An 11,692-nucleotide genomic window follows, 5' to 3' on the forward strand; every position below is an offset into this window, starting at 1 on the left:
ACACGATGGCACGGAAGGCTACCGTTCTGCACGTCCAGAGACCAGAGTCAGCACCGGCAATTTGGGTCACTCTGAGTGTGGCTGGCAGAAATAAGGCTCTTGCTGTGCAAATACCATAAGCTCACATTTTCATGATATACACCTGGAGGTGGGACAGCACCAGAAAGCCTGAACTCACTTTTTCTAGGGGGGCCAGCAAAATCGCCTGAATCAAACGTTGCATTTGTAACATGTCTGCAATGCAACAAAGACAAACTCGTGATCTGTGTTTGCTTTCATACTACAGATCAGACTGACAGTATGTGGGGAGTAGATGTCATCTGCAGTCCCACCAGTTCCTGGACATGCTGTGTCTATTCGCTGCCATGTCTCATCAGAGGTGGACATGCTGTATATATTTCATATCTTCTTTTTGAACCGAGTACCTCACATGCTGTTGGACAGGTGGTGGGTAGGTGTACGTCACCTATGAACACAAGCAACCTGCATTATTCCCAAGTCTCCTTTCTCTGGCTGCACTGCCACAACAGGACCGACAAAGATTGTGTGCCCTTAAAAAAGTATGAAAGGACAATGGTCAATTCACTAATTCCTGCATTTGAGGTTTTGGGGGGAGTGGGTATGTCAAGCAGGTGGCACATGAAATTTATGTGGCTCAACAAAATTGGTTTGTTGTGCATTCAGACAAATTTGGATGATGGGGAGCTTTCAGTTACATGCGGACGAGCTAGTGCTAATTAAAAAGCGATCGCATTCCCTTTGTCACACTTATCTCGTTCCTGCAGAAATATGTGGCCTATTTTATGATGAATGACCTCAATATTTCATTCAAAAGGGGAGGTGGAAGTGGACTAATTGGGTGTATTTATAAAAGGTGCTGACCTCTTACTGCACTCTGAAACACTGTGCAGCTCTTGCTTTCTCCACTCCTCTGTCTACACCACGCATTCCTCCGGTGTGACTCCGGTGGGATGGTGTGACTTCAATACCCTTCACAGCCTCTTGTGAGAAAGTGACACACAGACACACACCCACAAACACATCACACACAGAAGGACACACACGCACATGCGCACACACACACACGACACACACGCACATGCGCGCACACGCACATGCACACACACACACACACACACGCACATGCGCAGACACACGCGCACACACACACACACACACACACACACACACACACACACACACACACACACACCTCCATGTACTTTAACAGTCTACAATCTCCCACACACAATTAAGTCATGCAGCCTAATGGGTCTTCTGTAGACTCACACACTTAATAGAGAAGTGCCAGTTGATGATTCCTTTATGAACAAATGCAGCCTACAGCAGAAAGATGCTCTGTCGCTCTACCCTTCTGTCACACACATACACCAAAACACATATACCTACAAATATGGAAACACACACAGAGATTGTGGGTTATAAAAAAAATAAGGATTGCTCCATGATGTTCCTACTCTCCTTGCATTTATCTTGTTGTATCAGCAGAAAATCCAAAATAAATATTTTAAAAGCTTCTTATAGTTATGCATTAAATGTGGTTTTGATCTGGAGGGCCTGTTTATCTCCTGCATAAAAGTACTTGTAAAATGGAGGACAAAAAATAGTAATTCTGAGTGGGCTGGAGGCTTACATTTCTCCTTTTTTTATCAGCAAGCTAATTTAGGGATCAAATAGCATCAGTTACAGACTGGAGGTAGCATAGAATTCACGATGTTATAAACATTATTCTCAGTAAGCGCTATTTGATGTTATGAAACGTCAATCCAGTTCTGTCTCATTCTCGCTCTGTCCATCATTAGTTTCTCTCACTCTCTCTCTCTCCATCCCCCCTTCACCCCCCGCCACGCCCCGCCCCCAGGGGCTTGTGTAGGAGGTTGCCTGCCTTGTGTTTACCCAGTCGGTGACTTTCTACCTACGCGGAACTCCTGCAGGGAAAATGCCACACTGCTCCGAGGTGCCATTTCCTGTGCTGTTAATAAGAGAGAGAGAGAGAGAGAGAGAGAGAGAGAGAGAGAGAGAGAGAGAGAGAGAGAGAGAAAGGAGCTCTGTCGCTTCTGAACCATGGTAAAGGGTACCTAATACCCTGGTGTCAAGAGTATGAAGTTAATAACTGCAAATAATTCATAACAATTTAGGTTAGAAATTAATATTCTAATATGTGTAGATAAATAATTACTGCCAAAAAACTCATATATTACGCAAGAACCTTTTGTTATTCACTCTCGCGGTAATCGGTGTAACTATGTTTGACCCTCTCGAGATACCGTTGTTAGGAGTCCGGAAGTATGTGGAGCAGGACAAGAAGAAAGTTGTCCCATTATTAAGTGTAAGGACTGAAACGCTGTAAAATTACCGAGTTAAAGAAAATAAAATCGTGACAGTTTGTGAATGCGGAAAGCGCCAACACTAGTAGTAAATAGCTGCAGAAATAGTGCTCTAGGGCATGTCAGTTGATGTGGCAGTCGGGATGTTTGCTAGGTTAGCTAGTTAGCTATCTTATCTCGCCAAACGGGTCTTTCCCGTTTACCTCAGTTCGGGCTTCAGGGGTAATCTGCCAGATCACGGTACCAGGTGGTGAGAAATGAATAGTTCGCTAAAGTTACTAGGTTATTATTATCTTAGATTGACAAACTAGCTAGTACAGTGGATAATTAGCTAGTTAGCTACTTTAGGCATAGATGGTTAAATAGCTACTTGGCTATGTGTTTTGAATTATTTCATTTAATGTGATTGTAAAACCTTTTGTTTTGAAGCTAATTATCTATGTAAACCCATTAACGCTGACATCACTTTTTTTTTCCAGCGACTAACAATGATATTTTCATTCGAAATGAATGTGGATTTCATTCACACATCTTCCATGAATCACTATCTTTCACACTACTCCTGAGCAGTGAAGCCTGAATGTCTACGAAGATCCAAGCAGCCAAAATGAGTCCTGAGGAGTCAGGCAAGGACGTGGACATGTGCTCGTCCCTCCGGTGCCTAGGCTACCTGTCCAGTCTAAATCTGCTGGTAGCTGTATGTCTGGGCATGTATGTGCGGTGGGAGCACACCTCTGAACCAACCATCTTGGTCATCTTCATCCTGGGCCTCTTTGTCTTGGGTATTTCCAGCATCCTGCACTATTACTTCTCCATGGATTGGGCTAGCCTGAGCCTGTTCCACCTGTGGTTTGGTTTCCTGCAGGGCCTCCTGTGCTTCCTCAATAGCCCTTCTCTGGAGACTGACGTAAAAGAGCAGGTCACAAGCTACCTGTTGCTGGCTAGTGTGGCTGTGCGGTCACTATGGGCCCTGACTGAACGCATGTGTGACAGTCCCAGCTACCAGAGGGGTGTGCTCACCTCGGCAGAGCTGCATGAACTCCTGGGCTTTGCTATTGCCAGCACCTCTATGGTGCTGCACAAGTCTGGCGCGGTCATTGCTCTGCTGGCTGCTCTGGCGGCCATCATCATCGACTTGCGCATGAAGTCTCTGCTGGCCCTTCCTAACCTGGTCTTCTTTTCTGTAGTCATCTCTGTTACCTTCTTCCAGGCTCTAAGAGTCCATACTAACCCCTTCGCCTTAGGCTGCTACCTGGGCCGGCTCATTTGCGAGCCTCTCCTGGACGTCTACTTCAGTGGGCTGTCTGTGACCGAGCGCTGGATGCCTTTCCTGCTGACTGGCCGGCTGTGGCGAAGGCTCTCTCTGCTGCCGCTGGCCGTTGCAGAGATGACATTCTTTGTGCTGTGTGCCTTAAAGCTGAGTGACCTGCAGTTCTGGTACCTAGTCATCCCTGGCTTCTGTGTGTTCGGCCTCTTCTGGATCCTGTGCCACATGGTGTTACTGATCACAGTGTGGGGTTTCCACACCAAGCTTAGCGAGTGCCAGAAGGTCCGAGCTGCCCAGCGGTCAGACGTTCGCACCATTGACAGGGTCATGGCCTCTAGGGGGATGCGCCATTTCTGCCTGATCTCTGAACGCCTTGTGTTCTTCAGTCTGGTCTCTACTGCCATACTAGGGGCTGTCTCATGGCAGGTAAGTTGGAGCCCTCTCTCAGATTCCTGTTCTTAGTGCTCAGTTCTTAGTAGTCCAATTGTGTGACTGAGACTGTTTTGCAGATGACTAATATAACTAATAATACATTTTTTTATATATATATATATATATATATATATATATATATATATATATATATATATATATATATATAATTTTTATTTTATTTTTTATTTTTTTTAAATCTTGCTGACTGCTAAATTTGGCAAGTGACAATCAACATTATGCATCTATACACATACATGAATTTTATATATATATATATATATATATATATATATGTATGTATGTATGTATGAAGAAGAATCCAGGGAGAAGCTGCAGTGTGCTGTCATTAAAGTTGTCATTAAAGTCAAATATTTTAGTGTAGTACACAAGGTTTCCAAAGAAACAGGACATTTCAGATAGAGGTCCTTTATCCTTGTGCAAGCAAAGTGTCTGAGGTAAAAACAATTTTACCAAAACATTTCTGTTGCGAAACAACCTTGTGCATATATATATATATAAAAAGATTTGTCAACAACCAGGGGTGGAATGTCCAGTACAAATTTAAAACCTGAGACAAGATAAATAGTGTATTTTGAGTGGTCGTGCTGTTATCCCTTTTTGCACCACACCAGGCAAAGCAACAGAGAGCAATTTTAAAGATTTGCACTTCTAGTGCACAAGCACAATGACTCCAAGCTTGTTGATGACCAAGCGGAACATCTGGACTAATAACAACAGCTGACTGAAGTTTATGGGGGGAAAAAATCTGTGCATCTTACTTTGTTTTAGCTTTTCTGTTTTGTGCTTCTTTGACCTCTATGCTATTAGGGCTGTATGTAGTAAGATGCCATGTGTCTCCAGAGATCTGCTACTTTTGGGGATGATCAGTTTTGTTAGCACTACATGTTTTACCATGGTTTCTGTACTGAAAAAAAAGCTATTTGACTTACAGCTTCAAAGAATGCAGGGTAAAAAGAAAGCCACACATAAAATAAACAAATACTGCTTGCAGCTGAAAGGTGGCCATTGTATATGGGGTCACAAGCTAATTGCTAGTTACAAGAAGCATTTAAAAGCAGTTTTCCCTGCCATAGACTGTGCATCTAAGTGCTGTTTGGGTTTTTTTGGGGGGGGGGGGGGGTTAGATGTTTTTAGATCTTTTATTTGTTTTACAAGTCACATAAAATAAAAAACAATGCCATCTTAAGATCAAATCAATAAATTTACCCAATAGAGTGATAGGTGGAATTGCATGAAATGTTCATCTGTTATATCATCTGTGTCATTGAAGTAAGCTGAGAAGCCAGTACATTTGTCCTTAAGTGTATGCATCAAGTTCCATCCAAGCAGGGTGTCTGATGACAGGATAATCAAAATGATGCATAAAGAGGAGAAGAATGACTAAGCCTTGCTGTTGTTGATTAGTAAGTGGCAGAATATTGCACTTCTTCCTGCTGCTACTCATGTCGGCCTAAATGAGGACAGCTCGCAGTACCAGCTGTTAGACCTTGGGCAGAAGGACCTTTTGTTACCACTGAGCAGTAAGAAGAATGTACTGTCAAATGAGTCATTCTAGACTGTTCAAACGTGATTCAGGGTTTGGTGTAGGCAGTTAGAGGAAGTAGAAGTATGCTTCATGTTGTCTAATCTGCCACTGCACTGATTTCAAACAACACTTTAGATTTGACCAGTGTCTGCATGGTCATCAGAGTAGAACAGAGAAATCTCTGAGTGTTGTGCGTGTGAGTGCACTTAAAGCTTCTTCACACTTGGAGTGAAACAGACATTAGGGATGGGCTGTCTTTATGTCCATTTGAGCCTGACCCATCGGTTATACTCATATTTCAGATCCTCGAACAACTTTTTCAACGTGTTAGAAGGTCTGAGACACACACTCTCCTCTGGCAGTGGAGCACTGTGCTTGATCCACATCTAACAGCCATCCCAATGAGTGTAGTTTTTTCCAGTTTCTTCTGTAAATTCTATGTCTAACTTTTGTCTTTAGTGTTCAATAGACTGTAGTGTGTTCACACTTCCTTATGTTTTCCCTCTTTCAAGCACATTCATGTGGCTGTAGTTTTCAGGTTTGTTACCCAGGAGTGTAATGCTATGATGGAGTGATGGAGTCTCTTCTGGCCTGCAGTTATCCAACGCTCTCTTCATGAGCATGTTCCTCATGGTGCTCTCTTTGGAGTCTCTGGCACACGGGCTCTTCCATGAGTTGGGGAACTGCCTGGGAGGGACTTCTGTGGGATACGCTGTGATCGTTCCTATCAATTTCTGCAGGTAAATGCACGCGTACGCAAACACACTCTCGAGTGTGCCCTCAACACAAACTCAGAGATTCTTATTATTTGTGTAAGAAATCACATTCAAGTAGTCAGGCATTTTGAATGCAGTGAGTCATACTGTTCATTGAGAGCTGTTAACAACATCAGCACATGGTATGTGGATTGTTGGGCCATTTGTACATGCACTGTTAGGAGGAGCGCAGTCTCTGGGGAGCATGGCAGGTAGCAGCACATACTGTGTTGTCATCGATGCATTCACTGTCAGACAGCGGCCGCCAACCTTTCTGCCGCCCGCCTCGAGGTGTCGGTGCAACTTTGTGCAGTCAGCTGGGGATCTTTGAGCGCAGCGCGGGGAGGTCGATGACCGGAAGTGGCCAAACGTGCAGCGGAAAACCGAGTGCGAAATAAATTAATGGCCATTAATAAGCATAGCCCACTGCCGGCCCAGCAGGGAGCGTTGCCTCCTGCACGGCTCAGCCCTGCACGCATACTCCGAGAACGGCGACTGCCGAGGAGACTGATTAGGATGCGGCCCCGTGACTGTGAGGCGCTCAGTATTCCAGCACGCCGAGAGCCAGGCCCCAGCGGGGAGCCGACACATGAGGGGAATATAGCAGAGGGTGTAATCTCCTGTCTGATGGGCCCAGATCATGTTTTTACAATGATGAGGGCTTCTCAGGGAGATGAGGTAGGCAGTGGGAGAGAAAAGAAAGGACAGAGGGACGGGACAGACGCTTGGGGCATGGAGGCAGTTTCATCTCTGAAATATACCACCATGGTTCATTTTTTGGAGCCAATAGCTGGGTTGGTTCACTTGGAAATTATATTTTTCTATTACAGCTCCTTCTGTATTGGAACAGAGCTTGGTGGAACATATTTGCTATTAGTTCTGTTTAGCCATTGGCCCAGTTCTTTTTAGCTTAACCAAAAAAATTTAAGATCTTTAAGCCTTATTTAATGGTGATGTAGCAGACACAATTCGGTATGGCTTCGTTCACATGAATAACTCAGTATTTTCATTAATGAGGTCCATTAACATTATACAGCGACAAATGAGAGGATAAAAAAAGAGCAAGCCAAACTAAAACTGGACAGAAGAATGGAGTGCATTTACAGCAACAGAGAGGACTGGACAGAAAAGAAGAGAAGTCATGTCCACTTAAATAAACACCTAAAAAGGTAGTTTTCACAGGTCAGTGTGCTTTAGATCCGTCAGTTCAGCCTTCACAAGGCATGTGGGCAGCAGTTCACTTCTGTAACATGCTAGTCTTCAAGGCTTAATGGACATATTTTATATGCTTTCTGTAGCCAAGCAAGCAGGAACGCAAGGCTTGTGGCAGCCTTGACCCTAAGTCGGTCTGTGTTTGGAGGCCGATGCGTTGAATGAGATTTACGAGCGTTTTGTTGTGTTTTTCTTCTTGGGGTGGGTTAACTAAACTTGCGTGACCTTCTAATGCAGGTCTTCTTGTGACTTCACATAAAAGGCCACATCCAACTCTAGCCTCCTTGTTTCTATTGTGCCGAGCCCTTCCATCTCTTACTGCACTACTCCACCAGTCTCTAGCTGTGCCTTCCTTCCAGCTCCTGTGTGACACACGCACACACCCTTCCTTTACCCAAACTATTCATCTCCTACTGCTGTCACATACCTAACGCATCCTCCTGCACTGGGCTTTCATGCCCCTCCCCCCTCCTTTTACCATTCCTCCGTTGCTACCCCCTGCATCTGCTCTCCTGAGATCGAGGTGACCGAAACATGTCTTCACGTCCCTCATCCTTTCATGTTCTCCCCCCCAGCGTGGACGGGCAACCGGCACTGCTGCCCCATGAGCAGGTTCTGGAGCTGAACGCGCGCTCCACGGCCATGCTCAGTGCTGTGCAGCGCCTCTTCTCGCACCACCTGGTCCAGACGTTTGGCTGCGACTACTCCACAAGCGGCCTGGCCCTGGAGGCACTGCAAGCCAAGCTGCGCTCCTTCCTGGAGCTGCGCACGGCAGACGGCCCGCGCCACGACACCTACCTCATCTACTACAGTGGCCACACACTGCCCAGTGGAGACTGGGCCCTCGCAGGTGAGTGCCACAGTCCAGGGAGAGTGATAAAACATGCCGCATCAACCCCGACATCTCCACTGGAAAACGTATGCTGGGTTGGTGGTTTAAACGTAAGGCTTAAATGGCTGGATCACACCTAGCATGTAGTAAGGTTATTTATGGTGCTTCGTTGTCAGCTGGTGAAGGGAAAGTGCGCCCTTGTTATAAATACGGCTTATGGCCTTATCATGTTCCATTATATTAACACCTACATCCTTCCCACACTATGAGCCTTGGTGAAACCTTGGCAGCTTTTGCTTTCGCTCGCCATTTACTATTCATTGTTCCGAAAGCTCTCCAGACTGTAGGAAAAATATCTTATCATGGCCTAGTGTGGAGCAAGCTTCATCTTCCTGCCTGTGTGTGCGTGCTGCCGCTCACTGAGCTATTAATCCTTTTGAGGAATACGTGGTGTCGCAGGCTATGTCACACTGTTTGATCAGAACAGGCTGCTTGAGAAACAACCCCATAGTGCTCCTTGGTTTTGACCACGGCACGCACGATTGCGCACACGCGCGCATGCACACAGGTGCATTTCATATCGTTTCCATTAGTGATTGAGACTTCCCCATGTCTCGCTCTGACTTGCCTTTATTTTTTATTTTTTTTCCTCACAGTTTTTTCGGTTTTCCCCCCTCAAATTACTACCATCAGCTGTATCTATAAATATCATCTGCTATTGGGCTTGTATATGTGATTTTCAGGCCATCTGTGCTAACCGCTATGATGTAATATGAGTGTGCTGCTAGGCTGTTTTTACAGAAAATCCCTCATACTCAGTAGAAATGGTTGTGGGCAGGTGTCTGTGCTCTGACTGGCACACAGCTGACCTGTTGTGTCCTCAGGTGGTGACTGCCTGCGCTTGGAGCAGATCCTAGATATGTGGAAGGAGCGCAACGTTGGCTTCTCCTCCCGCCTCCTCCTGGTACTGGACACGGCGAATGCCATGCCGTGGGTGAAGGCGGTGCGCAGGGTGGAGGGCCTGTACGTGGCCGTGCAGGGCGCCGAGCTGAGTCCCGCGGGGGATGCCGAGAGCCAGAACGGGCCCCGCCTGGGTGACTTCACCTCCGAGTGGGTGGAGTACAACTGCAACCCAGACAGTGGTGTGCAGTGGTCAGAGCAAGGCCGGCTAGTCACCGCCACGTACGGCGTGTCCAAGTGCTGGAGCGACTACACCCTGCACCTGCCCACGGGCTGCGACGTAGCCAAGCACTGGAAGACCTACTTCCCTCGGGCCACCTACCCGCTAGTGACTGTGGCCAACTGGTGCTGTGGGCTCAACCTGCTGTGGCTGTGCAGTGCCTGCTTGCGCTGCATCCGAAGACTCAAACTGGTCTGGTTTCCCCCAACAGTGCTGGACACGGGCCAGGGAATCAAACTGGTGCGGTCGTAGACCAAAGCCTCTGGTGCAATGTGCTACATTTACACAGAACGCATGCCTTATTTTATATGCCTTCTCTTCTGCTGTCTGGGTTGGTTTAAAAGATTCAGAAAAGCTTAAAAATATGTATATGACTACCAGTTAGCATCATGCTGGCTAACTGGTGGTCATAAGGTAACTTTTCCTATTAGTTGTCTTAGCCTCGTAAGCACAAAATATGTAATGGCTAATTACGTACAGTTGAGGTAAGTGATACATTTGTCTAAATTTCCCTGAACCATTGTTTTTAAGTGCTCTTTCTTTAGCTTTGCCTTTGGTCTCTTAGAAGTCAGTGCTTCAGCATGTTGAAATTGTGCTGTCTCTGCGTGCCTTACATAGCCACTGCTCTTCCCGTCCTGGATTGAAACAGGGCATCTGTGGATGCACTAAGATCAAAGTTTTGTGCCAGTGCTGATTATTCCTATTGTCTAAACTGACCAAGACCAATGCCAATTGCTATCAACTGCAGTGAAAAATATGAAGGATAGTAGATAACATCAATCAGGTTTAGCAATTTATTGCTGTTAAAATCAGCATAGTGTTCTTTTGGTTTATTCTTATTAGTCAACTGTATGATTTGGATATAGATAATTACACTGGTAGTAAATGTCAGTGAAACTACCATTAAATCCACACAATATTAGATTTTTATATTGGATTATTTTAGAAAGTACCAATATAATACCGCCTCTCCATTATTGTGTAGCAATCAGGGTCGTGGAATGGTCGTAGGTTCCTCAGTAGCTGACTTTTACGTGCCTTGGACTATGCTCCCACACAAACATGTAATATGATTTGTATTTATTTCAAGTGCCTTTTTTTGTGTGGGGGTGGTTGATTTAAAGTGATTATCAGAAGCCTATCTTTGTTTTTTTTCCTATAATAAAAGTTTAATAAAATATGAGTTTGGTATGTCATCTAATTTTTTTTAATCTAATTTGACATTAATAAATTATGCAATTTAGTGTACAGTTAATCAGGATAATTATACTGTAAATGAGGGTTAAAAGAAAAGGTCACTGGTGCATGACCAATGATGCAAAAAATGGCTATAAAATGGTGAAAATACTACCATCAGATTTACTATTTGAATTTCAGGTGATTAGCAATGCCATGGAAACCATCAGTGCATGTGTTTTCTTCAAGACTGGGACTGCAACCTTTCCCTGTCTCCTAGCCAGTGTTGAGAGCCACGTGAAGCTACATGGATGCTTTTCGCTAGGTCAGGCCAGCAGCTCGGCAAACCACTACTGCCTCCAGACTCTGAACAGGAGAAAGGGTGGTGCTCGGTTAGTCTGAATGTGTGTTGTTATTGGTGTGTCAGTTTTTGGTTTTATTAGAGGCAGTGACAGTTCAGTCTCCCAGTGCCACGTCTTAAAAGAAACAAACCAAAAAAAAAAGCCAGCCCTTTCCCTTTTATTAACTGAGGCTAGGAAGTGTAGCCTTATTGGCTAAGGTCAGTGATTCATGTATAAACCAGAAATCATTTATGAGGAGATTAGATTAAGGGCTGGCTTCATCTCCCAAACTGGATTAGGTAATAAAAGGGCACTCCTGTATGGCCCAGGGGTGCTTGCTGAGTCAGACCCAGCCACTCTTGCGCACACACAAGTTGTGCATAGAGGGCTGGGTGGTTTTTTTTTGTTTGTTTGGTTTTTTTTTTTTAAGCTTTTGGAGTAGACAGTTAACACAGGTTTGATATACAGGGCCACAGTTAGATTCCTTCGGTTCTGCCTCTTGTTCCCTTGAAATTGAGCCATTACTATGTGAATCTAACAGTGCTGCCAGGATTGTGTGAGCTGGGCTCTTCTCCATGAACCTGTGTCATGCTGACCCTG

At 45.1% G+C, this 11,692-nt stretch overlaps 1 protein-coding gene across 4 annotated transcripts; it reads left to right on the forward strand.

The window, feature by feature from the left end:
• The first annotated feature begins 1,925 nt into the window (after positions 1–1,925).
• Positions 1,926–10,758, forward strand: tmem168a (transmembrane protein 168a). 4 transcript variants are annotated; one of them, XM_027019771.3, is made up of 5 exons: positions 1,926–1,978; positions 2,828–4,041; positions 6,194–6,336; positions 8,139–8,413; positions 9,280–10,758. In XM_027019771.3, the coding sequence occupies exons 2-5, from the start codon at positions 2,929–2,931 to the stop codon at positions 9,825–9,827; spliced, it is 2,079 nt and encodes a 692-aa protein (XP_026875572.2). In that variant the 5' UTR covers positions 1,926–1,978; positions 2,828–2,928; the 3' UTR covers positions 9,828–10,758. The 4 variants fall into 4 exon arrangements, with proteins under 4 accessions (XP_026875572.2, XP_035384372.1, XP_026875573.2 ...); XM_035528479.2 differs by lacking the exon at positions 1,926–1,978 and adding an exon at positions 2,044–2,350; XM_027019772.3 differs by lacking the exon at positions 1,926–1,978 and adding an exon at positions 2,357–2,598.
• Positions 10,759–11,692: the final 934 nt, after the last annotated feature.

The sequence above is a fragment of the Electrophorus electricus genome, chromosome 11, assembly GCF_041902795.1.
Source record: "Electrophorus electricus isolate QZ-2024a chromosome 11, ASM4190279v1, whole genome shotgun sequence".
In the NCBI taxonomy this organism is placed as follows: Eukaryota; Metazoa; Chordata; class Actinopteri; order Gymnotiformes; family Gymnotidae; genus Electrophorus; species Electrophorus electricus.